The sequence below is a fragment of the Thermothelomyces thermophilus genome, chromosome 5 (assembly GCF_000226095.1).
Source record: "Thermothelomyces thermophilus ATCC 42464 chromosome 5, complete sequence".
Lineage (NCBI taxonomy): Eukaryota > Fungi > Ascomycota > Sordariomycetes > Sordariales > Chaetomiaceae > Thermothelomyces > Thermothelomyces thermophilus.
This window is the reverse complement of record NC_016476.1, coordinates 845,923-870,243: the sequence shown is the minus strand read 5'-3', so window position 1 is coordinate 870,243 and position 24,321 is coordinate 845,923. Positions and strand designations below refer to the sequence as shown.

The 24,321-nt window shown below is 61.5% G+C and overlaps 7 protein-coding genes across 7 annotated transcripts; 4 read left to right on the top strand and 3 right to left on the bottom strand.

The window, feature by feature from the left end:
- Nucleotides 1-137: 137 nt before the first annotated feature.
- On the bottom strand, nt 138-670 carry MYCTH_2308101 (uncharacterized protein). Its single transcript, XM_003664836.1, has 2 exons — nt 351-670; nt 138-271 (listed from the first exon to the last, which is right to left on the bottom strand). The coding sequence occupies exons 1-2, from the start codon at nt 498-500 to the stop codon at nt 176-178; spliced, it is 246 nt and encodes an 81-aa protein (XP_003664884.1). The 5' UTR covers nt 501-670; the 3' UTR covers nt 138-175.
- A 130-nt stretch (nt 671-800) lies between these two features.
- Nucleotides 801-2,513, top strand: MYCTH_2308099 (uncharacterized protein). Its single transcript, XM_003664835.1, has 2 exons — nt 801-1,140; nt 1,418-2,513. The coding sequence occupies exons 1-2, from the start codon at nt 1,102-1,104 to the stop codon at nt 2,204-2,206; spliced, it is 828 nt and encodes a 275-aa protein (XP_003664883.1). The 5' UTR covers nt 801-1,101; the 3' UTR covers nt 2,207-2,513.
- Nucleotides 2,514-2,953: 440 nt separating this feature from the next.
- On the top strand, nt 2,954-4,300 carry MYCTH_54712 (uncharacterized protein; the record flags this gene model as incomplete). Its single annotated transcript, XM_003664834.1, has 6 exons — nt 2,954-3,103; nt 3,199-3,284; nt 3,347-3,377; nt 3,454-3,472; nt 3,516-3,634; nt 3,752-4,300. 6 exons carry the CDS (start codon nt 2,954-2,956, stop codon nt 4,298-4,300), a joined length of 954 nt encoding a protein of 317 aa, XP_003664882.1.
- A 1,087-nt stretch (nt 4,301-5,387) lies between these two features.
- Nucleotides 5,388-7,234, bottom strand: MYCTH_2066662 (uncharacterized protein; the record flags this gene model as incomplete). The annotated part of the gene is made up of 4 exons (XM_003664833.1): nt 5,388-5,950; nt 6,060-6,116; nt 6,234-6,719; nt 6,847-7,234. 4 exons carry the CDS (start codon nt 7,232-7,234, stop codon nt 5,388-5,390), a joined length of 1,494 nt encoding a protein of 497 aa, XP_003664881.1.
- A 574-nt stretch (nt 7,235-7,808) lies between these two features.
- MYCTH_2119794 (uncharacterized protein) lies at nt 7,809-10,615 on the top strand (the record flags this gene model as incomplete). The annotated part of the gene is made up of 8 exons (XM_003664832.1): nt 7,809-8,094; nt 8,175-8,240; nt 8,405-8,865; nt 9,023-9,066; nt 9,166-9,368; nt 9,453-9,519; nt 9,644-9,956; nt 9,992-10,615. The coding sequence occupies 8 exons, from the start codon at nt 7,809-7,811 to the stop codon at nt 10,613-10,615; spliced, it is 2,064 nt and encodes a 687-aa protein (XP_003664880.1).
- A 614-nt stretch (nt 10,616-11,229) lies between these two features.
- MYCTH_2018746 (uncharacterized protein) lies at nt 11,230-14,775 on the bottom strand (the record flags this gene model as incomplete). Its single annotated transcript, XM_003664831.1, has 3 exons — nt 11,230-11,625; nt 11,753-14,242; nt 14,467-14,775. Coding segments are annotated over 3 exons (3,195 nt in total), but the record flags the coding sequence as incomplete, so codon positions are not given.
- Nucleotides 14,776-15,681: 906 nt separating this feature from the next.
- Nucleotides 15,682-23,111, top strand: MYCTH_96206 (polyketide synthase; the record flags this gene model as incomplete). The annotated part of the gene is made up of 7 exons (XM_003664830.1): nt 15,682-16,326; nt 16,416-17,093; nt 17,192-19,044; nt 19,099-19,673; nt 19,822-22,296; nt 22,383-22,906; nt 23,055-23,111. 7 exons carry the CDS (start codon nt 15,682-15,684, stop codon nt 23,109-23,111), a joined length of 6,807 nt encoding a protein of 2,268 aa, XP_003664878.1.
- Between the last annotated feature and the right edge of the window lie 1,210 nt (nt 23,112-24,321).

Here is a 24,321-nt window from a genome sequence, read left to right as displayed (position 1 = left end):
CCGGGTAACCACCTACCCAACGGACAGCCATGGCAGTTTCTCGATGCCATCGAGATCATTGACGATGATCTGTAAGCGAAAGAAAATCAATCCGTCAGCCTCGGCGCTCGAGAAGATACCTCGAATGGAAAAAACAGGAGTCTAAACTAAGGGGGGGACAGGCGAATATCCAGGGTTAGGGTATGCATACGGGAATAATGTTGGCGACCACGGTGTTATCGAGCGAGTAGACGAAGATGGCGGTCAGGGTGCTCACGACGAAGGCGAACCACTGCGAACCAAAAGAAAAGTGTCAGTGTCAATGTCAATGACCATCCAAGGGGTCTCAATGGTGGTCAGGGAGAACGCACGCGGAAGCCGGTCATCGCCCGCTTCTCTTCCGGTTCGGCTTCCGGAGATTTCGGATCGGCCGCATTGACCCCCTTCTCTAATAGGTCGGGACGGTCCGCGACGTCGCTCGCGTTGCTGGGTGTGGAGTTCTCGTTGCCGCTAGACTCCATCTTCGCCGCAGTAGCACAATGGATCCGCGGGAGGGTGGGTAAGAAGTGAATCCGACTGCGAAAACGGAAAGCTGCGCGCAATCGAGAGTCTTTTGAGACGAGGGCAGCGATTTTGTGATTTTGTGTATCGAGCTGCCCCCCCGGACAGCCGCGGCCGTCCTAAAAAGACCATCCCGCAGGCGAGCGAGGAAAAACTATTGGGATGACAAATTTTGCTGCGAGCGGGAGAAAGATAATCCCACGACCAGATTTTTAATCACCGTAACAACCCTTTGTGTGACCAACGGACCAGCGCAACGATGAAACCAATCGGGGCAGCGCCGAGATCTTGGCGTACGTAGGAGATTTCCATGCCGGCGCCAACACATCAGACAACGCCCAGTATTAATCGTCTGCATACGACTCGCTTTTCACCGGGGCCCGGTTGGCCGAGAAAGAGAACAGGAAAAAAACGAAGGAGGAAACGCATCCAGATCCTGCCGATCACACAACAGCAAACGCCGAAACAGTTTAACGCCTAAGCCCCGAAAAGCCGTTGATAAATTACAACGTGAATTACAGATACCTTCGTTTTCCGTCGTGTATCTTGTTTTTCAAGGACATGGGCCAGCAAACTCGTGTGGCGGTCGTGACGGGCACGGTGAGTTACGGCTTTCTAGGCTATCTTACACCTCCCGCACAGGCCCCACCACATTCCCTTCTCGGGGCTTCTCTTTCCCCCCACCCCTTGCCCTTTCACGCTCTCGAAGAGGAAATGAAAAGAAAAGAAGAAAAGTAGATGGAAGAAGAAGAAAAATCGATACGATAATGAATAGAGAAAAAGAAGAGGGAAAAAGGGAATCCAAAAGAAGGCAAAAAGGGGAGAAAGAAGAGAAGATGGAAAAGAAGAAAAAGTATCTAACAGACGGCGACTCCAGAATCGCGGCATTGGCCTCGCCATCCTGCGAACGCTCGCCTCAGGCTGGGCCGGGCCGCTAGTGGTCTATGCGGCGAGCCGGAGCGGGACGCTGCCCAGCGGCGTGTCGGCGCAGCCGCACGTCAAGGTGCTCCCGGCCAGGCTGTCGCTGCGCGACCCGGACTCGATCGAGGCGCTCGCGTCGCGCGTGGCCAAGGAGCAGGGCGTGGTGGACGTGCTCATCAACAACGCGGGCGTGTACCACTACCGCGAGGGCATCAGCGACGAGGAGCGGGCCGAGACGCTCGAGACCAACCACCGGGGCACGCTGCGCATGTGCCAGGCCTTCCTGCCCCTGATGCGCAGGCCGGGCGGGCGCGTCGTCAACGTCTCGTCGCAGGCCGGGCGGCTGCGCTGGTTCGCGCCGCACCTGCGCCCGCGCTTCCTCGCCAAGGACCTGACCCTTGACGCGCTCGACTCGCTGGTGCGCGAGTACGACGCGGCGGCGGCCCGCGGCGACGAGGTCCGGCTCGGCTGGCCGGCCCATGCCTACTCGGTCAGCAAGGCGGCCCTCAACGCCTCCACCCGCATCCTGGCCAAGGAGCACCCGGGCGTGCTCATCAACTGCTGCTGCCCCGGCTGGGTGTCGACGGACCTCGGCGCCCAGGCCGGCCCGCCGCCCAAGACCCCCGAGGAGGGCGCCCGCATCCCGCTCCACCTTGCTTTTGGAGACATTGGCGACGTGACCGGGCGTTACTGGGCCAACGATTCGACTGCAGACACTGGCGTGGGAAAGGTACAGCAGCCGTGAGATGAGGCTCGTCAAGGAAGGGGAAAAAGGGGGGGGGGAGGACCGGGGGGGTACGTACACTGCCGTGTACACTAACACTGGAAGGTGTGGGGAGGAAAGAAATGCCGGTGGAGAGGGAAGGGAAGGGTTATTGCTGACTCAGATTCCCCCCGCATAACAGATGCGGTGCGGTACTGTCGTATAGATGTATGCAGTCCCTTACACTTGTTTGGTTGTATAATGTTCGTAACCTTCGAGTATGTATGTATTTCGCACTACATTTCGTTACCGTATGTATTTACCTGTATGAATGTATGGAATGTACGGAGTACACTACGCTAGGGGCGGGGCGGTCCGTCCCCCGCCAGCCCCAGCAAGCAAGGTTTAGTGCAACCGTACCTAGTTAGCAGCGTTGCATCCCGCTGAATACACTAGTGTAGGCAGCACCCATGCAAAGATTTTATGCGCACCCCCCTTTGCCCACCCTACTGCAGCCTGCTCCGGTCCGGTACATCGAGTACATAGCGGGGTGTTCTGTAATCCGTACTCCGGTCCGCGTGCCTGATCCCGCTGAATAATGAGGGAGAAACTTATTTCCTCTGAGCCAAGACCAGGCTCGCTTACCAAGTCCAACACCGATTAACGATGGAGGCGCATTACAAAAATGAGTTGGCGCGAAGCCAGCCAGAGAAGCAGCCCGGGAAAACGTTTCTAGCCTGTCGCCACGTCTCACCTGCTTTGTTTTGTCCCGGCCTTTGAAATTCCACCATGTATTTGTCAGAAGAGTGGCTTGCCTACGAGCGGAAGCTGGGTTTCCGGCCTGTCATCATCGGCACGGCCCAGGAGATCCGCACTGGGTACAACTCGCTTGCCCAGACCATTGGCAAGCAGCTGCCGCCGCACGATCCCACGCTGACAGTTCGTACGTTCTATCAACTTCCTCCCCTTCCATTTTCTGTTTGTTTACAGATTATTATTGACTAAGCACACACATACTACATACAGGTGACCAGACGGTCTCGGCAGAAGGCCACCAGGTGGCGGTCCGGATCTACAAGCCCCGCGAAGCCACTGAGCGGAAGTTGCCGATCGGAATATAGTTGAGGATACCCATGAGCCAAAACGCCATCAACAGGGTAGAATCTGACTCAGAATAACAAGTGCCCACGGTGGAGGATTCGTAGCAGGCAGCGTCACCGCCTCATTCGAAGACTGCAAGTAGCCCATCGTCAGCAACTAAGAAAAAAAAAGGAAAAACAGGGAAAAAGAAATGGGAAAGAGACACCCGTTAATTACTCCCTTGCTAACCAGTCAATCAAATAATATGCAGACAACTGCCGCTACATCGCCCAAAACACACCTTGCATCCTCGTCTCGGTCGACTTCCGCCTCGCCCCTGAGCACCCCGTCCCAGCTCAGGTTGACGACGTGCTCGCCGGTTACCTCTGGGTAGGTTTGGTCACAATCCAACCCACCCCCGTGCATCCCTCCCATTGCCCTTCTTGTTTGCACGTTCTGTGTAGCAGCACTAACAAAGCCCTGGCGGATCCACCTTCGCGCTTGCAGACCCGCGAAAACATTGATGCCCTGAACGGCGACCCGGCCAAGGTCTTCTTGATCGGCGCCTCGGTGGGCGGCGGGCTGGCGCTGAGCGTGGCCCTCAAGCTGATCGCGCGGGGCCAGGGTGGGCAGGTGGCCGGCATCGTGGCGCTGGCGCCCATCACGATGCACCCGGAGCACGTCCCAGACGAGTTCCGGGCCGACTACACGGCGTACGAGGAGAACGCCGAGGGCCCGCTCATCAACCGCGCCGCCATGTATGTCTTCAACTCGATCAACGGCTGCGACGAGCGCAAGGACGACCCTTACGTCTTCCCCGCCCTGCACCCCCTCCTCGGGTCCGAGCTGCCGCCCACCTACATCTCCACCTGCGGCGCCGACCCCCTGCGCGACGATGGCACCGTCATCCAGCGCGCCCTCTCCCGCCACGGCGTCCGCTGCCGCCTCAAGAACTACGAGGGCCTGCCGCACTTCTTCTGGATCTACCCCGAAATCCCCACCGGCGACACCTTCCGCGCCGACACGGTCGAGGGTGTCAGGTTCGTGCTAGAGTGAGCGGCTCGTGATGGGAAGCGATTTTGCGGGGTGTCTCTTGATTCAATTCAGGGTCGAAACGGAAATCAAATCAACGGCTGCTTTCGTCAACTCCTGACTGCCAAGGTACTTACCTGACCTAGCCGAGCTCATTTCCTGTGGATAGGCACCTTAGTTACAACCAGGTGTAACCCACGTGTCTATCTCTCTCTGTTCATGTTCCACGTGCCTGCGGTAGTTTAGAGTATCTCTGCCACCTTGGAGTAAATATGTAACGGGATACCCCCCTGCCGTGTGCGTAGCTTCCCTCGGGCAACTCTTTACTTGGGAGCTCACAACTGTGACATGCGAAACTTGGAAAAGTAATTAATAGGACACTTGATTAGAAAGCTCAGACGTTTGATTCTTTTTCCCGAGCAGAGAGTCTCACACGTCCACCAGGTTCTTAGGTAGTAATTAATCACATTGCCGATACAATGATACTCCACCTAAAGACTTGGCCCCCCCCACCCATCGATGCCTTATTGTAACTCACAACAACCCTTAATAATGTGTCTCATATCTGGGACTCAGGTGCCCACAGTTACTTTACAGATGAAACCTCGGATTATACTTATTCCTAGATGAGATCTAAACTGTCCCTCTGCCCGATTAGTCATATTAATATTCTATGGAACATTTACGAACATCGCAAACGACTGCAAGCTAGATGAGGAACAAATATTCACCGCCGACACTACCAGGTACTTTTATCCGTAACAGTTTGAGCGAATAAATATTCCTGACTCTTGAAGGCATGAAGCTGCCGAATCACAGGTTAGCCAGAAGGCCTCTCCAAATCTTGTTGTGTTTTCAGCAACCGGTGTTGCATCCGTCGATGGCTGACCCCAGGGCGGGCGACGTCTCTAATAGTACCTCTTCAACCCAAGCCCCCGAGAAATGGAAGCTGTGATTTATTCAACTTCAACTCCCACGCATGAACCACGGTGATGAGACAAGCTCTGGCCAGCAACACCGAACTTGTATCGATTGACTTGATGCTGCTGATCATTCACTAATAGTGTACCAACCAAAAACAGGCATAGGTACCATGTATCTTCCCCGTTCTTCATGACCGCCTCAGCTCCGAGTCCGGGAGGACGACCTCGACAAGGCCGACCTGGCTGCGGCACTCCCAGAAGCGGTTCAGGTGCAGGCCGGCGCGCTCGACGAGGTCGCGGAACTCGGTCGGCTTGCGCTCGATGCCGTTGATGAGGGACATGACGGTCAGGTCGCGGGTGTGGGAGTAGCGGGTGTAGTAGCCGTAGTTGGCAGGCAGCGGGGCCGGGGCCGAGGGCAGCTCGGCGCAGCCGCCCGTCGTGTTCATGACCTGGTCGCAGATGAGGATGCGGCTGCGCGGGCCCATGGCCGCCCTGATGGCCCGCAGGATGTCGACGCAGTAGTCGTCGGACCAGTCGTGAATGATGTACCGGAGCCAGTACACGTCCGCCCCCTTGACCGGGTTCTCGTCGAAGAAGTCGTGCTGCTGGAACTTGACGCGGCCCGCGCGCAGCGCCGCCGGGTTCTCGCGAGGCCAGAGCTCCGTCTCGCCCTGCTCCAGGACCGGCCCGCGATCTTGGATGACGAACTCGAGATCCGGATAGATGTGGGACAGCTGGAGGGCAAAGCCGCCTGTACAGAGAGAAGGGAGGAGTCGAGGTAAGCAACCAACCAACCAACGTCTTTCTTTTGTGTTCCCAAGGCAACGGAGCTGTTGGGGAGAGAGAAAGAGAAAACTTACCCATCCCACCACCGACATCGACGACGGTAGCCGATCCAAGCGAAGCCCACGGGAAGTCTGAACACGGGAAAGAAGGAAAGGTTTTAGCAATCACACACGCAAGGCGCAGGGAATAGGAAAAAAAAACAAACAAAAAAAAAAGAGGAGGAAAAGGGGCGCCTAAATCTCTCTTACCATACAAGTGAGCCTCGCCAAAGACTCGGCCGCCTCCGACCATGGCAAGGCCAAAGAGGCCGTGCTCCGGCCGGGGGACGCGCTCCTGGTCGCTGTGGCCGGCGGCGACCTTCTCGGCCAGCATCCGGATCTCGGTGCCAAAGTTGCCCGGGTAGGGGCTGGGCTTGCCGTCGGGCCCGTTGCGGCCGTCGAGCAGGTCGCGGATGGTCGGCCTCTCCTCGAGCCAGGTCCAGCGCGGCGCCTTGGTGCCCCCGACGGCGTCCTGGAAGGGGGTCACCTCGACCGCGTACGAGGGGCCCTTGACCGGGTCGCGCAGCGTGCGCGGCAGGTAGTCGGACGCCGTGTACACGTCCTGGCCGCCCAGCAGGACGTAGGCGCGCAGCGGGTCGTTGCCCACCAGCGCGGCCGTGATGCGGTTGTTGGCGAACACGTCCTCCCTCGGCTCGCTGAAGAGGTGGATGGAGCAGAGGCAGCGCAGCACCCGGGCTTTTGATTTTGTCGTCGTTCGTTGGTCAGCCAAAGTCACTCGGAGAGCATAAGAGGGAGAGAACTGGGAAGGGGGGGGGGGGGGGGGGAATAGGAATTCGGGGGGAGGGAGGGGCGGGAAACTAACAGAGCTTCTTCTTCTCGACGCCGACCCGGGCCGACAGCTCGTCGATGCCCATCTCGCCGCGCTCCGCCAGGAGATCGGGAACGCGAGTAGCGGCGGCCAGATGCAGCGAGCGGGCTTCGAACTGCTGCAGGGCCACCTCGATGATGCGGCTGGACGGGTCGCTGACGAGCTCCGTGAGCATGCCGGCGGCGGCCAGCAGGGTCCTCCGGGCGTCGTAGAGGGGCTTGGACGGCAGCGATCCTTGGCTCTCGGCACCCGGGTCATTCTTGGCAGCGATGTAGTTGGCGACCCATGTCTGGATCAGGCCGCTCAGCTGCAACAGCTGGATCGACGTCTGATCGAGGGCGCCGCCGTGTGTCTTGGCCTGGGTACCGTTGGTTCCGTTCATGCTTTTTTTTTCTTTGGTTTAGTTTTGGTTTCTTTTCGTTTCTGGGTCCTTGTTTGGCCAGGTAGGTTTGTACGGATGATATCGACGGGAGGCCGGGAACGCCCAGATGCACCGCCTTCAAGAGTCTCCGACACGACTTCTCTCCTGAGATATGCTGATAATCGGACCATTGTGGTGCAATATCTGCAAAAGTCGGTCTCTTGGCCCGGCCCGGGCGTGGTGTTTTCACAGCCCGGAGAGGCGGAGCCGGATCTCGCGGACCCGAGCAGCAGCCCGCGAGACGGGGGACAAGGGGACCGGAGTAGGGGCTGAATCGGCAAACCCGGGCAACACCACTACTACGTGAGGAGCATCATGACAAACACTAAGCGGCAGTACTGGGGAAAAGGCCACCGGCAGTAAATGATTAATCACATAATCCAGCCACTGTCGCTCGGCCGCCCGGTGAACTTGAATCAACCTTCGGTCGACCACAACGGCTCGCTCGATTGCACCGCTTAATTACACCAGTTGTTGGGAGAACCAAAAAAGAAAAGAAAGAGAAAAAAAAGCAGAGAAAAAAAAAAAAGCAGCCATGGCCACGAAACGCCCCGACTACACGTGGGTGAACGGTTACCAGCAGCTTCCCGAGCATCCCAAGACTAACGGTTCGGCTGTCGAGAATGATGTGCCAGCCGACGACGACCCGACGGCCTATGTCACGCCCCCGTCGGTCGAACTGGTCACGTCACCGGCGCACAACCACTTTGGAGTCAATGTCATCCGGAGCTGGCCAACAATGTACGATGGGACTAACAGTCCCCACGGGATTCCGGAGTGGTGGAAACCGAAGCCCCAGGTTGATGTCTTGATCGTCGGAGGTGGGTAGAGCCTCTCTCCTAGGTGTAGTCAGGGGCTAGGTCAGGTTAAGCTAACATACATACTCTCTCTCTCCACATAGCTGGTCCCAGCGGATTGGGTCTTGCAGCCACTCTGGCGCGGCAAGGGGTTTCCTTCCGCATCATTGGTAAGTTGGTAGAGTGCAGAGCACCCTTTTAACCTAGGTACCTTTCCTAGTCATTCACTGCTCACTCTCTTTCCGTCTCTAACTCCCCATCAATTCACCTTCTTCCGCATTTGGTAGCACACACACACACTCTCTCTCTACTGACCGTGTCTTTCGCGACATAGACAAGGCGGACGCTCCGCTGGCCGCCGGACGGGCTGACGGCGTGCAGCCGCGCTTCCTCGAGACGATTGGCAAATGGGGCCTGGCGTCGGAGGTGGCCGAGGAGGGACCCATCATCGAGCGGACGGCCATGTACAAGGATGGCGAGAAGCTCATCTTCAACCGGTCGCACCAGTCGGACTCGCGGTACCGCGGCCTGCACGTCATCACGCAGGGCCAGATCGAGCGCATCTACATCCGCGACCTGCTGCGGCACAAGGCCATCGTCGAACGCAGCCGCACCCTCTCGGCCTTCGAGGTGCTGCCGACGGACGGGAGCGCCAACGACGAGCCGTACCCGGTCCGGGCGACCGTGCGGAACCAAAAGACGGGCGAGGAGGAGGCCATCCAGGCCAAGTTCCTCGTCGGATCCGACGGCGGCGCCAGCAGCATCCGCAAGAGCCTGGGCATCCCCTTTGACGGCGTCAGCACCGACATCTACTGGGGCATCATGGACTGCATCTTTGAGACGGACTAACCCCATGCCTGGGTTTTCGGGTACGCTAATAACATCCCTTCTTGATCCTCCGAGACCGCGAGGGAGCTAACTTCTTTTCTCAAGCATGGTCATGAGCACAAAGCACGGCTGCTGCGCCATCATCCCACGAGAAGACGGATATATCCGGTAGGGAGAATTACCCAACCAACCCCCCGAGTGGCCGAAATGCCCTGTAACCGACCTTCTGATTGCTCACACTGACTGCCCCGTGTCTCCCTTTAATAGCTTGTACACGCAGCTGGACATCTCGCACACGGGACCCATCAGCCAATCGAGACAGGCCCGCGACCCTACGTTTGCCGAGTCGGGAGGCAAGGTCGAGGTCCACTCGATCACGCCCGAAGAGGTCCTCGAGCAGGCCAACAAGGTGTTTGCCCCTTACAAGCTCAAGTTTGGTGCGCCCTTGAGCTGGTTCGCCATCTGGAAGAGTAATTAGGCCCTCTCTCAACCCCCTAGGGCCCCGGGATATTATTATCTGCTAAACTAGAGCTGACACGGCGTCATTATTTCAGTTTCGGAACGAGTCGCCCGAACCTATTCGTCTCCCGACATGTGGGTGCATCTGGCAGGAGATGCAGCGTAAGCGGCAATGACACACATCCCCCCTCCTTCCCCCGCCCCACCCCCAACCAAAAAAAAAAAATAAACCCACCTTTTTGCGTCGTGCGGGAGCTGACTGGGCGATGTTGTTGCCGTCTTGTAGTCACGTCCACAGCGTTTTGGGCGCCTTCGGCCTCAACGCCTCGATCCTGGACGTGTGCAACCTCGGGTGGAAGCTCGGCCTGGCCTCCAAGGGGCTGGCGGACCACAAGACGCTCCTGCCGACGTACACGAGCGAGCGGCGGAAGCACGCATCCAGGATCATCCGGGTGTCGGGCGAGTACCTCCGGTTCATCAGCGGCTCCACGCTGGGCGTCCCGGACCTGGACGAACCGGAGAAGCTCGAGGCGGCACAGATCGACGGACAGGGACAGGGACCCGTCAGCGGCAGCAACGGCGTGCACTCGGGCCACAACGTGAACAAGGGCGACCGGGCCAAGGACTACGCGAGTTCGTCGGCCGCTTCTTCAAGACCAACGGCCAGTTCCTGCTGGGCGTCGACTGCCCCTACGACGAGTCGGTCGTCGCGCCGCGCCGGTCCGTCGACGGCAGCAGCGGCCGGGCGGCGGCCATCGAGGTGCGCAACGGCGTGCGGGCGCCGAACCCGCGCGTGTGCTTCGAGACGGAGAAGACGGGCTACCTGTACGACGCGCTCTCGGGCGCGGGCCGCTTCCACCTCGTCGTCTTCGCCTCGTCGCTGCAGGGGGCCGAGGTCCGCCGCCGGGTCGGCGAGTTCGCCCGGTCGCTGGTCGACCCCGAGGGCTTCCACCGGCGCTTCGGCGGCGAGACCCTCTTCCAGGTCGTCCTCGTCGTCAAGCTGATGCCGTGGGAGTTTGAGCAGTTCGAGGCCTCCGACGCCGGCCGCGAGCTGCTGGCCCCCCTGCGGCGCTTCGCCTCGACCGTCGTCGTCTTTGACGACCGCTCCCCCGACGAGGACGCGCACACGACCTACGGTGTCAACCACCGCACGGGCGCCGTGGCCGTCATCCGGCCGGATCTGTGGGTCGGCGCGTCCGCCTATCCCGACGAGACGGACAAGATTGCGGCTTACTTTGAGGGCTTCTTGACTGCCTGACGGTACGTTGTTTAAATAGTATTACTTGTGTGGGGGAAGTGGACATGCGACGACGTCGAGAAGCCCCTGGAGGCATCTTTCTAGACAAAGATTTGGCGTGTTAGTTAGCCCTCTCGGAAATACACGGCCTTTGAAGATAGCGTGCTTGATCATTCTCGTACCATATTTGGTCAACGAGCCCTTGTGCCCTGTAAGGAGAAGTGCCCGGCTGCTATCCGTACTTGAACAATAAATGCTAATTACTACTTGTGGTGGACCGGGCCCCACCAGGGTTGCAGCCACCTATATCTTCCCTGCAGGGTGGCCCTGGTCAGCTTCTTCCTTCTTCCTCCATCATCAATCAACCACCATCAACTCCATAGCAGATATACGAAGATCGTTGATTTCCGCATCCATCCATCTACCACACTACTTACTTACAAGCTTTGATAGATAGGACTGTGTATAAGCATATGGTATATAAGCCGTAGCACCAAAGCCCTAAACATGCAGAAAAGAACAGAAAGGGGGAAAAGAAGGGGCATACTCGCTATTCAAAACTATGTTGTGCTACTCACAAAAAAAAGACGGCTAAGTAATTTACAGGTCACTCAAGAGCCATTCTGTACGTTGGCTGCCAGAAAACCCTGCTTCGTCCAGTCGCGCACATACTTTGCAATCAGATCGGCACCCAGGCCACCAGATCTGCGCAAGGTTTCCGAGATGCGCCTCGACTCGGTAGTGTCCAAGATGATGTCGCCCAGCGCCAGCGTCCGGAAATGGTTCTCGAAGAAATCAACCAGCGAATCAATGGTGCCCGTCTCGCGGGCGCGCCGCAGCCACTCGTCATACGGCAGCAGGCGGTTCGGCCCGCGGAGACCGAGCTCGTACGCGATGATGTCCATGACGTCGCGAGCCGGCTGCCTCACGGGGTTCTCGAGGTGCAAGATCGGCGTGTTCAGCCTCTCGCCGTGGAACAAGATGTCCACGAGAGCACGCGCCGCGCGGTCCATGGGAATCCAGGAGATGGTCTGAAGAGCGAAATTGTAAGCGGCGGCCTTCAACCCACCCCCCCCCCAGCAAACCCAGCTTTTAGGGGAAAAAAAAAGGGAAAAGAAAAAAGAAAGTTAAGTCGTGAGGAGGGGAATCTCTACTTACACCACGCAGCGATGGCAGAGCCCCAATCTTCTGGCCGGCCTTGACCAGCGCGGGAACATGCTCGCCCGTCTTCCAGATGCCTCCGGTGTGCTCGGGGCCGCTCAGCTGCCCGATACGGACGGCGACGGGTTCGATTTCATCCCTTAACGCGTCGGCCGTCGAGGCTATGACGTGCTCGCACACCCACTTGGCCTCGGCGTAGCCGATGGGCGCGGCGGTGGCTGGGTCGTCCATGATGCGCTCCGGCACCCTCGGCCCGTCCCGGTGGTGTCGCACGGCGGCGATGGACGAGGCGAAGACGAGCCGGACAGGCCGCTGCCGCCGCCGCCCTTGCCGCCGCCCTCGGGCCGGGTCCGCCGCGTGCGCGCTCGCGCTCCGCCCGAGCTCGATCAGGGCCGTCAGCATGCGCAGGTGCGGCTCGAAGCTGTCGAGCGTGCGGTGAAAGTCCATGGGCCACGCCAGGTGCACGATGTGGGTGACGACGCCGGCGAGCCGCGACGCCGTGGCCGGGTCCGACTGCAACCGCGAGTCCTCGACCGTCTCGATCTTGTCCCGCTCGCTCTCGCTCAGGGAAATGCCGGCGCCCGACAGCGCCGCCCGGAGCCTCGACGCGGCCCCACCGGCGCCGGCGCCGGCGGCGGAAGACCTGCACACGCAAATGACCTTGTCGACGTCCGCCCTCTTGACCAACCGGGACAGTACCTGCACTCCCAGGCCGCCCGTGGGACCCGTCAACAGGACACGGGCACGGGGGGGCTCGATCTTGGTAACGCTGGCTGCGAATGCAGACGCCAGGGACCTCATCCGCGCCCCCCGTTCTTCTTCTTCTTCTTCTTCTCCTTCGTCCCTGGAGGACAGACCGTCTTGCGGCAGCAGCTCTCGCACGGCCTTGGTGAGCTTGGCGATGGACGGATGCCGGTAGATGAACTCGGCAGAGGCTACCGACTGGCCCCCCTGGTCGGGCCTCACGCTCGCGACGGCCGAGTTGACCAGGCGAGCCAGCCGCAAGGCCTGCAGGGAGTCCATGCCCTGCTCGAAGAGGTCGCGGTGGACGTCGACGGCGTCTCCCTGCGTAAACACCTGGGCGACCATCTTGCGGAGGCCCGACTCGACGTCGCCGAGGAGACTGCCGCCGCCGCCGCCAGCCTCGCTCTCGACAGCCGCGTAGGCGGCCCGCATCTCCTCGGCAAATACATCGTGCACCAGCCGGCGGCTGATAGACCCCTTGTCCGTCCGCGGGATCGCCTTGTGCGCCGGCTTGACGATGACGGCCGCCTTGGATGTCACGCGCGCGTGGCGGTCCAGCGTCGGGTTGATGTGCGCGATGGTTTCCCAGACCGCGTTCACCAGATCCTCCTCCTCCTTCTGCTGCTGCTGCTGCTCCTCCTCTCTCGGCTCCACCAGGACGACCACCTCGAAGTGGCCCTGGCCCAGACACACGGCCGTCTTGACCGCCGGGTGGGCGTTGAGCGCCGACTCGAGCGGCAGCGGCAGCACCTTCTCGCCCGTCTTGAGCACGATGACGTCGTCGACGCGCCCGAGGATGCGGACCTTGAGGCGGCCGGGCGGCGCGTCCGGGTTGCGCTCCAGCTCGTCCTGGATCTCGAACGGCCGCCCGTCCCAGCCGATGGGCCAGCCCACCAGCCGCCAACGGTTGCCGGAGGAGGAGGAGGAGGACGACGAGGACGACGATGGCGATGACGACGACGAAGGGTCTGACGGGCGGAGCTCCAAGTTGAGGTCGGTCCGCAGACGGAGGTAGCGCCAGTTGTAGTCCGGGCCGGGGCGGAAGATGGACGCGATGGCGCCGATCTCGGTGACGCCGTAGTGGTTGAGGATGCGGATGCCGGCCTCGGCGAGGCGGGTGCCGTGCTCGGGGGCGATGGCGCCGCCGCCGACGGCCAGGAGCTCGCCGACGATGCTGGGGACGGTCATGAGGGAGCGGCAGTCGAACTCTTCCATCAGCGCGAGGGTTGAGCGGCCGGCGGGGATAATAGAGGACGGCGGGAAGCAACAGGTCATGCCGATCGAGAGGGACAGGCACGGCGCCAGCAGCCCGAACCCGTGGTACAGCGGGAGCGTCGAGAGGTTCGTCCAGTCGATCTGATCCTCCTCCGGGAACTCGTGGCAGGCGGCATACACCAGCGAATATCGCGAGCTTAGCTCGATGGGCTTGATGGGGAACCCCGTCGTACCGGACGAGTGGAGTATTAAGGAAGACTTCCCGGACTTCCATGGGCGGGTTTCCCTGCCCGTCTTGATGAGGCTGCCGTTGCTGCTGCCGTTGGTGTTGCCGTTGATGCTGTTGCCGTCTCGTGAATCTTCAAGAAACGCCAGGTATGGCTCTGCCACTTGGAGCCGGACATGATCCGCAACGGAACCGGCGAGGATGGGCCTGGTACGGGTCGAAACCAGCACCGTATCGCATCCGGTCCTGTCGAGCAGGTGTTGCACGCTCGGCGCTGCCAGCCGAGCCGAGAGCAGGAGGACCTGTTATTAGGAAACGTGTAAGTCCAACCGGAGGCTCATGGGTACACACAAAGTCGACATGATGGAAAGAGGAAAAGTACAAAAGAGAAAAAAAAAGAAACGAGAGAAGGAAGGAAATAGAGAAAAGAGAAGGCAGAGGAAGAAGAAAAATGAGAAGACAAAAAAAAAAGGAATAATGGAAAGAAAAGGAAAGAAAAAAACAAGAGGACAAGTGTCTCGCGTACCGGCACGTCGAGGGAGAGCACGGCGGCCAGGTGGATGAAGAGGCCCACGTCACTCTCGAGGTACAACGCCAGGGTCTTGGGCTTCCCCTGGTCGTCCAGCTGCCGAAGATTACTCAGCCGAGCCGCGCAAGTGGCCACGGCCGAGTCCAGCTCCCGGAACCGGATGGTGCGGCTTTCAAAGGCCGGCCTTCCGAGATCCGTATCCACGGCAGGGCCCCGGTCCGGTGCAACGCTGGCTTGTAAGCAAAACACGTGGTCGGGGTTGTGCTCCGCATTGAACTCGATAAGATCGAGCAGCGACGTGATTTGGTCCCCTGCTTCTCCCAGCTTCCCGTCTCTCGGGAGCGCACTGAACTTGGGGCGCACATATAGGGGCTTCGTCTGGGCGGGCATCTTCTCTCGGGTAGAAGGACTTCTCTCTTCGGTTGCCGCGGGAAATCACGGCGAAAGAGGGGGAGACTCTGGTGAGCTTGTTTATTCCGAATACTGGGGAGACACACACACACACAGAGAGAGAGAGGGAGAGGGGAGTGAGTGAGAGTGAGTGAGAGTGAGAGTGAGAGGTTTCTGAGTCAGAAACTTGTGGTTGCGTGACCTTCTGGGGTTGCGTTATTGTTGTTGTTTGTTGCACTTGTGTATAGCATCGTGGCCTCCTGGCCAGAACACCTAGGCAGACCAGGCGAGATAGATAGTCGTCCCTGCCACTTGCGCAGGGCAACGAGATGCAGGCGCGCGCGTCGGCCTGGTTCCAATGAGCGGCGTCAAGATGCCCCTTTATGGGGACCCGAGTTACGCTTGATAGGCGAGGACGGGGGTTCAACCGCGGCGGCGGCCGGACCGGCGTAAAAGGGACCACTGAAACGGGGGCCGGGTCCAGGGCAGGCACCAAGGGGTTCGAGTTCTCGGTGGGGAAGAAAGGATATGCCTCAGTGACAAAGCAAACTCAATGTAACAAACAAACAACTCTTGCTTCGCATTACTATTACACTCATGTTGTGTGAAAGAGACCACAACGTTCCTTCCAATGGTTCCTCACGAGTTACGCTGAGCCCTCATCATCTCTTCTCCCATTTCCCCCCCCGCCTCCCCCCTTCTCTCGCCGCGAGAGCTGGAAAAGAGGAAAAAAAGAAAATACCAAAACCAAACGTCAACAAGACTGTGCGTGTATGAGAGCAGAGATAGAGAGAGAGAGAGAGAGAGACTCGGGCGATCAGCATGTCGGCCAGTTATACGCGAGATATCCTTGTCTTTTCCGGACAGGGCTCAAAGCAACACCTTGTCGACTCGGGAGCTCCCGACAGCCTGATCGCGCTGCTCGGAGAGAAGCAGAAGGTCGCCTATTCTACGTTTCTACGCAGAGCCCAAGATGCGCTACTCCGGGAATATTCCAGCATCAAGGCCGACTCGGGCTCCCTTGGCCACGGGAACCAGGTCGAAGAGGAGGTGTTTGAGAAGAGCGAGCATCTCCTGGTTCCCCCGTCGATGCTCCAGTCCCACCCAGTCTTCGAGACCATCTCCCTATACACGCGCCATATCCTCGAGTTGATGCTGTACCAATCACAACAACAACAACAACGGGGAACGCATGTTGTCCGCGAGACCACCGGCATCTGTACCGGCGCTCTGGCTGCCATCCTGGCCGCCGCCTTCTCCTCATACGACTCGGATGATTTCGTCCGGGCGGCGGTCGAGGGCGTTCGCCTGGCATTTTGGATAGGTGTACGGGCAGCTTCCCTCTCCGTCGAGCGGGAGCGGCTAGAGGAATCATCAGGGTCGAGTTCCTGCGTCCTGGGCGTATTCGGGGTGACGGAGAAGAGAATGGGAGAACTGTTGAAGGGCTACTACGCAGAGGAAAGCGAGGTGAGTGTGGTTTGGTTTCTCTTCTTCCAACCATTGATGTGGAAGCCCGGACGGTCTTTGGCTAAATGCACATCCCGCCTTGTGAGCAGGACCGCCATGGTAACGTCCGAATCTCGGCCGTATTCAGCGACGTGGCGCTGTCCCTCAGCGGCGACGCAGCCGACTTGCAACGCGTCAAGACGTACCTCGAAGGCCGCTCGATCGAGTGCCGCTGGGCGCACATTCACGCTCTCTACCACGGGGGCTCTAAGTCCAAGCGAGCGGTGGACGCAACCCTCAGCGACGCTGCCAGGAGGAACATCGCGTTCCCCGGCCGGAAGTCCCTCCATGCCTCCGTCATCTCGGCGGCGGACGGCGCACACATGGGCTCCGGCTCCGACTCCGCCGCCGCAGATCCGGGCGGCCCGGAGGAGACCAAAACCAACATCCTGCTCGAGAGGGCCCTTCGCAACATCTTCATCGACACGGTGGACTGGAAGGGGACGAGCGCCGGCCTCAGAGCCTCCATCCTGGACCGCCTCGAGGGAGACTCGTCGGCCGCGTACCGCATCATCGGCGTCGGACCGGGCTCGCGCTCCTTGTTGGACCCATTCCGGGGAGACTCGGCACATCCGGGCCTCGGCGTGATCGACAACCTGGCCGAGTCGCTGGCGCAGCCGGCACAGGACGACATTGCCATAGTCGGATTGTCGGTTAACTTTCCGGGGGCCAAGGGACAGGAGCAGTTCTGGCAGCTCCTGGCGAGCGGCTTGAGTACTGTCGCCGAGGTAAGCAGGCAGGCACCGGGGCACAGGGGCACAGGGGCACCGGGATGGAACTGGCCGAGAGATAAAAAAACTAACTAATTAACCCACCTCACCCCCAGATCCCACCATCGCGATTCGGGGTACACGTGCAAGACTCGGACGAGGCCCACGGTCGATCCCGGGGAAACGGGCACGCGAACTGCCTAGACAACTCATTCGACTTCGACCCGGCCTACTTCAACGTCTCGCCCAGGGAGGCCAAGTCGATGGACCCCCAGCAGCGGCTGGTGCTCATGGCGGCCCTGGAAGCGCTCGAGGACGCCGGGTACGCTCCGGACTCGACGCCGACCTTCCAGAGGGAGCGGATCGGGGTGTACATGGGCGTGGCGACGGGCGACTACGTCGACAACCTGAGGGACGACATGGACGTCTACTACAGCCCCGGCACTCTGCGGGCCTTCATCGCCGGCCGGGTGTCGTACGCCTTCAAGTTCGGCGGCCCCTCGATGGTGACCGACACGGCCTGCTCGTCCTCGCTCGTGTCCATCTACCACGCGTGCAGGGCGCTGCGGGCGGGCGAGTGCGGCACCGCCCTGGCCGGCGGCGTCAACACCATGTCGAGCCCGGACATGTACAACGGCCTCGCGCGGGCGCACTTCCTGAGCCCGACGGGCCAGTGCAAGCCGTTCGACGCGGCCGCCGACGGCTACTGCCGCGCCGAGGGCTGCGGCCTCGTGGTGCTCAAGCGGCTCGCCGACGCCGTGGCCGAGGGCGACCACATCTACGCCGTCATCCGCGCCATCGGCGTCAACCAGTGCGGCAAGGCCAGGTCCATCACCCACCCGCACGCCAACACGCAGGCCTCCCTCATGAGGACCGTCCTGGCCTCGGCCCGCGCCAGCCCCCGGAGCATCGGCGTCGTCGAGGCCCACGGCACGGGCACCCAGGCCGGCGACGCCGCCGAGATGGCCAGCATCCGGTCCGTCTTCTGCCCCCGGCCTCCCGACCAGCCCCTGTACGTGTCGTCGGTGAAGGGCAACTTTGGTCACTCGGAGGCCGCCTCGGGCGTCGCCGGCCTGGCCAAGCTGCTCCTCATGATGGACAGGCGGCAGATCCCGCCCCAGACCTCCTTCGTCAACCTGAACCCGAAGCTGCCGGCCAACCGGCCCGGCGAGGTCACCATCCCGACGCGCATGACCGAGTGGAAGGAGCCGCCTGGCCAGCCGACGACGCCCCGGCGCGCCCTCGTCAACAACTTTGGCGCGTCCGGGTCCAACGCCGCCCTGGTACTCGAGGAGTACGTGGTGCCACCACCCCGGGGTCGGCCTCACTCGACCAACAACAACAACAACAACAACAACAAGCGAAGCCACCACCTCCTCAACATCTCGGCCAAGACGGCCAAGGCGCTCGAGGCCGCCCGGCGGGACCTGCTGGCGTTCCTGAGCCAGAACCCGGACGTGGGCCTCCAAGACCTCTGCTACACGGCGAACGCCCGGAGGCAGGAGTACCCGACCCACCGGTGGTCGGCCGTCGTCTCGGACCGGGGCGACCTGGCGGAGCAGCTGGGGGGCGGCCACCACCACCCGGCCAAGGGAGCGACGACGACGACGGCGACGGCGACGGCAGGTGGGGGCTTGGGCTTGGGCTTGCCGGCCAAGACGGTGTTCGTCTTCTCGGGCCAGGGCGGCGTCTACGCGGGCATGGGCGCCGCGCTCCTCGCGACCGTCCCGCTCTTCCGGAGCATCGCGGACCGGTGCGACGAGACCCTCGTCGCCCGCGGATTCCCCCCCGTGTCGCCCTTCCTGGCCGGCTCCGCCGAGGCCTCCTCCTCCTCCTCCTCCTCCTCCTCCTCCTGGTCGGCCGAGGACCAGATCATCATCTCGCAGTGCGCCTGCTTCGTCTTGGAGTACGCCCTGGCGGAGACCTGGAGGCACTGGGGCGTCACTCCGGACCTGGTGATTGGGCATAGGTAAGTTTAATTTCTTGTGTTAACAGCAGCAGCAGTACGGCTAACCCGCAACAGCATCGGTGAATACGCCGCGTTTGCGTTCGCCGGCATGATCGGCTGGGAAGACGCGCTCCTCCTGCTGGCCGGGAGGGCGCGCCTCCTGGCGACCCGGTGCCCGCCCCAGGTCACCGGCATGGTGGCGTGCAGGCTGTCGCGGGCGGCCGTGGAGCAGCTGCTGGCCGACAAGGCGGACGAGCTGGCGGGCATCACCGTCTCGTGCTTCAACAGCCCGTCCGACTCGGTCCTGGCCGGCCCCGTGGACTCGCTGGCGAGGCTTGCCCGGCACTGCAAGGACAACGGGATCCGGCACAAGCGCCTCGACGTCCCCTACGGTTTCCACTCGCCCGCCTTGGAACCCATCTTGAGCGACCACGGCCGGGCCGCCCGCGCCGTCCCCTTCCGCCCGCCCTCCCTGCGCGCCGGGTCCAGCTTGCGTGGCAGGCTGTTCGGGCAGTCCGAGACGGTCGACGGCGACTACTTTGTCCAGCATGCTCGCGAGCCCGTCAACTTCTCCGGTGTGGTCGAGGACGCCCTGCCGGAGCTGGCTGGCTCCCATCCCACTTTTATCGAGATTGGTCCTTCTCCTTCGAGTAATTACGCCCCTATCCCCTATCCTCCCCGTTCTCTCCTCTCCCCTCTCCCCTCTCCCCTTCCTCTTCCCCTTCCGCTTTACCCAAACACCTTCTCCTATTTTTCTTGATAACAGTTCCCGCTGGGAAAGAAACTAATGAAACACAGCCGAGTCCATGTTGAAGCAAATCATCAACACATCCCTGTCCTACACCTTCTTGGGGTCGCTGACTCCGACCCGCGCCGCCTGGGACTCTCTGAGCTCGGCTTTGCGAGAGCTCTACCTGCGCAGATACGACATCAAGTGGCGGCGAGTCTACGACGGCTCGCAGGCAAAGTTCGTCAGGGGTTTCCCGGGGCACCCGCTCAACTTGGCGACGTACTACGTCCCCTACAAACCACCGTCCCGCCAGGACAAGCTTCTTCCGGGGTTTTTTTCGGGGCCGCAGCAGCCCCCGCCGAGGCCCAAGTACGCCTTCCTGACCGACGTCTCGCCGGCTGTCGAGGACGGCAGCGCGACAAGGTACGCGTCGACGGCCATGGAGCCGATCAAGAAGTTCGTCGACGCCCACCAGGTCGGCGACGTGCCCTTGTTCCCGGCCTCGGTGTACGTCGAGGTGGTGGCGCAGGCGCTGGCCTACCACGCTTCCCTCGACATCGCGTCCAACGTGTTCATGTTCGAGAACGTCAAGTTCGAACACCCCTTGGTCTGCGGAGACGACGCCGCCGGCGGCTCGTCGCGCCAAGTGATAAAGACGGCGCTCAACATGCAGCCCGTCGAGGGCCAGAGCTACGTGTGCTCGTCCGGGTCGGGGGACACGCTCTGCGCGGGAGGCGTCCGCAGTCTCGAGGTCGGCTCGCAGGCCGTCGTCGACATCCTGGCCCGGAGGCGCGGGCGGGTAGATCGGCTCAGGAGGTCCGTCGACGGCGCGCCCCGGAGCCTGGCCGAGTCCTTCTCGGACCGGACCATCTACCACGTCATCTTCCCGCGCGTGGTCCGGTACGACAAGCCGCTCATGACGCTGCGCCAGCTGACGACCGTCGCGGCCGGCTCCGAGGGCCACGGGTACTTCACGCTGCCGCTGCCCCCCAACCCCGGCCGGTACGTGAGCTCGCCGGCCCTGGTAGACACGCTGCTGCACGCCCCCGGTTTCATGGCCAACACGCTCGTGGACGCCGACTCGGCCTGCATCTGCGTGGCGCTGGAGCAGGCCCTGGTGCCCAGCGACAGCCCCTCGCTGCACCGGCAGGAGCTGCAGGTCTACTGCTCGCTGGTCGACATTGAGCACTCTCTTATCGCCGACGCCTACGTGCTCGACGCCGAGGGCAGCATCGTCGGATACGTCGAGGGCATGTGCTTCAAGAAGCTGAAGCTCAAGCCCTTCAAGGCCCACCTCTCGCGTCAGCTCGCCCGCCGCCGCCCGGCTGCCGCTGCTCCTGCTCCTGCTCCAGCTCCTGTCCCTGCCGGGCCGAGTAGTGGCAGCGTGGGGGGCGGGGGCAGGGGCAGACCCGTGGCGGGAGACTACACCACGGCGACGACCAAGACGACGGCGACGGCGACGGAGATATCGAGCACCGTGTGCTCCATCGTCCGCGGCCTGTGCGGCGTGGACTACGAGCCGACCGAGGCGACCACGCTGGCCGAGCTCGGCCTAGACAGCCTCCTGTCCGTCGAGCTCTCCCACACGCTGGCCAAGACGCTACGGTGCACCGTCTCTCCGGACCAGCTCCAGGAATGCTCCGACCTGGCCCAGGTCGTCCAGTTGGTCGCCAAGAACAGCCCCCTCCAGCACCAGCTCCAGCTCCAGCAACACGAGCAGCAGCAGCAGCAGCAGCCGACCGCGCCCCCCACGACTGCCGCGCCCTCGGTCCTCCAGTTCACGCCCGCGACTTCGTCCCTCGATAGCAGCGCCTCCTCGTCGTTTCAGCCGGACCAGCCGGCGACCCCGAACACCGAGTACAACAACATCGCCACCAGCAGCACCACCATCAGCACCACCACCACCAACAGCAACAACATCAACAGCAATAACAACAAGCCGACGACAGGCAACGCCGGGTCCGCCGCCGCCGCCACCTCCCTGCCCGAGTTCCAGTCCCTCTTCCTGGCCGTGTGCGGAGTGCTGCCCGAGGACGAGGACGACGAGCGGAGCGTGCCGCTGTCGGCGCTCGGGGTGGACTCGCTGCTGTCGATCGAGCTCTGCCAGGCGCTGCGGGACAAGCTCGGCGTCACCGTCGAGGACCACGACGCCGTCGGCGACCTGACCTACCGCCAGCTGCACGACATGTGCGCCTGCGCCGCCGCGACCAAGCTCTCTCCCGGCCCCGCCTCGCCGTCTCCCGAGGCTGCCGCACCATCACCTCCTCCTACTCCCCAAACGGCGCCGGGCATCCGGCAGCTCCAGAAACGCGGCGACGGGAGCGGTAGAAGTGGTAGCGGTAGCGGGAGCGGCGGCCCCCTGTACCTCTTCCACGACGGCAGCGGCACCTGCGGCATGTACGCCCGCGTCGGCCCCCTCGGCCGCGACGTCTACGGCGTCCCCAGCCTGCGCTCCGACGCCCAGACGCTCGAGGCCCTCGCGGCCGATTACATCCGCCAGGCCAACCTCGGTGCACCCCAGGGAGGGCCTCTGATCCTAGCTGGTACGTTATGAGCTTCATGTTTCTTTTTCCCCTTCCTTTGTGGTTGATGCTGACGAGCAAATCCAACCACAAATAATTAAACACAGGCTGGTCCTTCGGAGGCGTCCTGGCCTTCGAGATCGCGAGGCAGCTGGGGGGAGCCGTCGTAAAGGGCGTCGTGCTGATCGACTCGCCCGCCCCCGTCGACCACCAGCCCCTCCCCGCCGAGGTGATCCATCAGGTCGTGTCCGGCCGGAGGTCGGCGTCGGCGTCGGCGCTGGCCTCGGCGTCGGCGCGGGAGATGCAGGAGGCGGTCGAGGCCAACTTCAAGCGGTTCGCCGCCATGCTGGGGGACTACAGCCGCCGCCACCACCACCACCACCACCACCGCCAATCGCCATCGGCAGGCCGGTCGTCGTCGTCGTCGTCGTCGTCGTCCCCGCCGCCGTGCGTCATGGTGCGGTGCGTCAAGACCATGGACCGCTCCGCCCTGGGCGGCGCCCACTACCCCTGGCTCGGCGACCCGGCCGAGGCGGACCGGTCCATCCGCACCTGGGAGCGCCTCCTGGGCCGCCAGCTGCCCGTCTTGGAACTGCACTGCGACCACTTTAGTCCGTTTGAGCCCGAGAACGTGAGCAAGCACGCCCTTGCCCTCTCTTTTCTCTCTCTCTCTCTCTCTCTTCCCTTCTTTATCAGTTGTTACTTCTTTTAGCCTTTTGTCTTTCGAGGCCCCTTTGCATTTCAAATGCTCTGAAGCTGACGCGCTTTGGGTTGCACAGGTTGGGGAGCTCACGCAGCACTTGAGAACGGCTTGTGAGATGTTGGAGGACTATTAGATTGCTTCAGGTCTCGCAGCAAGCACATGGCAATGGCAGCGGTTGTAAGCTAGAGGTACACCCTCTTTTTTTGTTTTGGTTATTGTTTTGTTGTGTTTTGGAGAGGAAAGTCACCGCAGTCCTAGGGGGAGTACCCAGGTAGACAGCAGATGAGCCAGCTTAGGTAGATTGACTAGAAACAATGAAATTGCTTGAACCTCGAGTACGGATTAATTACGGTGTATAAGACGCAGGTTGGTGATGAAACCAACGCAGGAATGTTTTTACACACTAGATACAAGCTTTCCATGTCTTGCCCATGTCTGGAAAATCCGTATGAGTGTCCCCAGAAGTGGTTGAACGGCTCGTTGTCTCGTGCATGTCATGCTGATGCTTCTTGTTTCTTCTTTTCTGCTCGCCCGCCCATCACCTAACCCGATCCCAGCCCCTTTAAAGCCCTTTCCCTCTACCCTACCTTGCCCGCCCCCACCCCCCCTTTACCTCACTCTCCCCCCCTTTCTACCTTCCTTCCCTCCTCTTTAACGCTAAGCATGCTCTATCTGCAACTTTCCCTTGCCCCTGAGAGTCCGATGTACCTGGAGCAGGTGGCCCAGCGTATCGCGATCGCGGTGGTCGACCACCAACGAGACCCTCCCCACTACGTCTTCTTGGTGCGGCAGATGGTCATCTTGGGTGTCTCCGTCCATATGCGCCGCGGCGTCGTGCCAATCAGTGTGTGTTGTTAGCTGCTGCATGGAGGCGAGGTCCGCCCCGTCGTCGCCGTTGGCGTGGAAGCCGCCCGAGTCCGCCGGACTGGTGAAAAAGCTTGCCGCCGGGTCCAGCCAGGGGGCGGCCGAGGAAGATGCCGCGGCGTCGAAGGAGCTGTCGACTCCCGGTGCCACGTACAGCCGCTTGAGGCTGTTGTCGGTCGGAGGCGTGGACGAGATGCGCGGCGAGTTGGACGCCGCGGTCCAGCCGAACTGCTGGTTAATCCAGTCGTGATCGTCGTCGACAGCCATCCACGAGGGTGCCGCATTGGAGCCATACCCGTCCGAGCTCGTGCCCGAATTGGCCCCGACGCCGTGGACAAGGTCGGTCTCCGCCCCTGCGGTAGTGGTAGTAGACACAATGCTTCCTGGATTGGTCACCGATTTTGGCGACGATCCATTCGTGGCCGCCACAGAGGCGTTCGACTTGGACAGTCTCCTGGAAAGGGTGGCGTAGCTGCGTG

Bases quoted from the DNA above. Each gene is read 5' to 3' on its own strand.
- MYCTH_2308099 (XM_003664835.1), top strand. From the start codon at position 1,102: ATGGGCCAGCAAACTCGTGTGGCGGTCGTGACGGGCACG. The intron at 1,141-1,417 runs GTGAGTTACGGC...CGGCGACTCCAG, and splicing joins TGGCGGTCGTGACGGGCACG to AATCGCGGCATTGGCCTCGC.
- MYCTH_2308101 (XM_003664836.1), bottom strand. From the start codon at position 500: ATGGAGTCTAGCGGCAACGAGAACTCCACACCCAGCAACGCGAGCGAC. The intron at 272-350 runs GTGCGTTCTCCC...TTTGGTTCGCAG, and splicing joins GGGCGATGACCGGCTTCCGC to TGGTTCGCCTTCGTCGTGAG.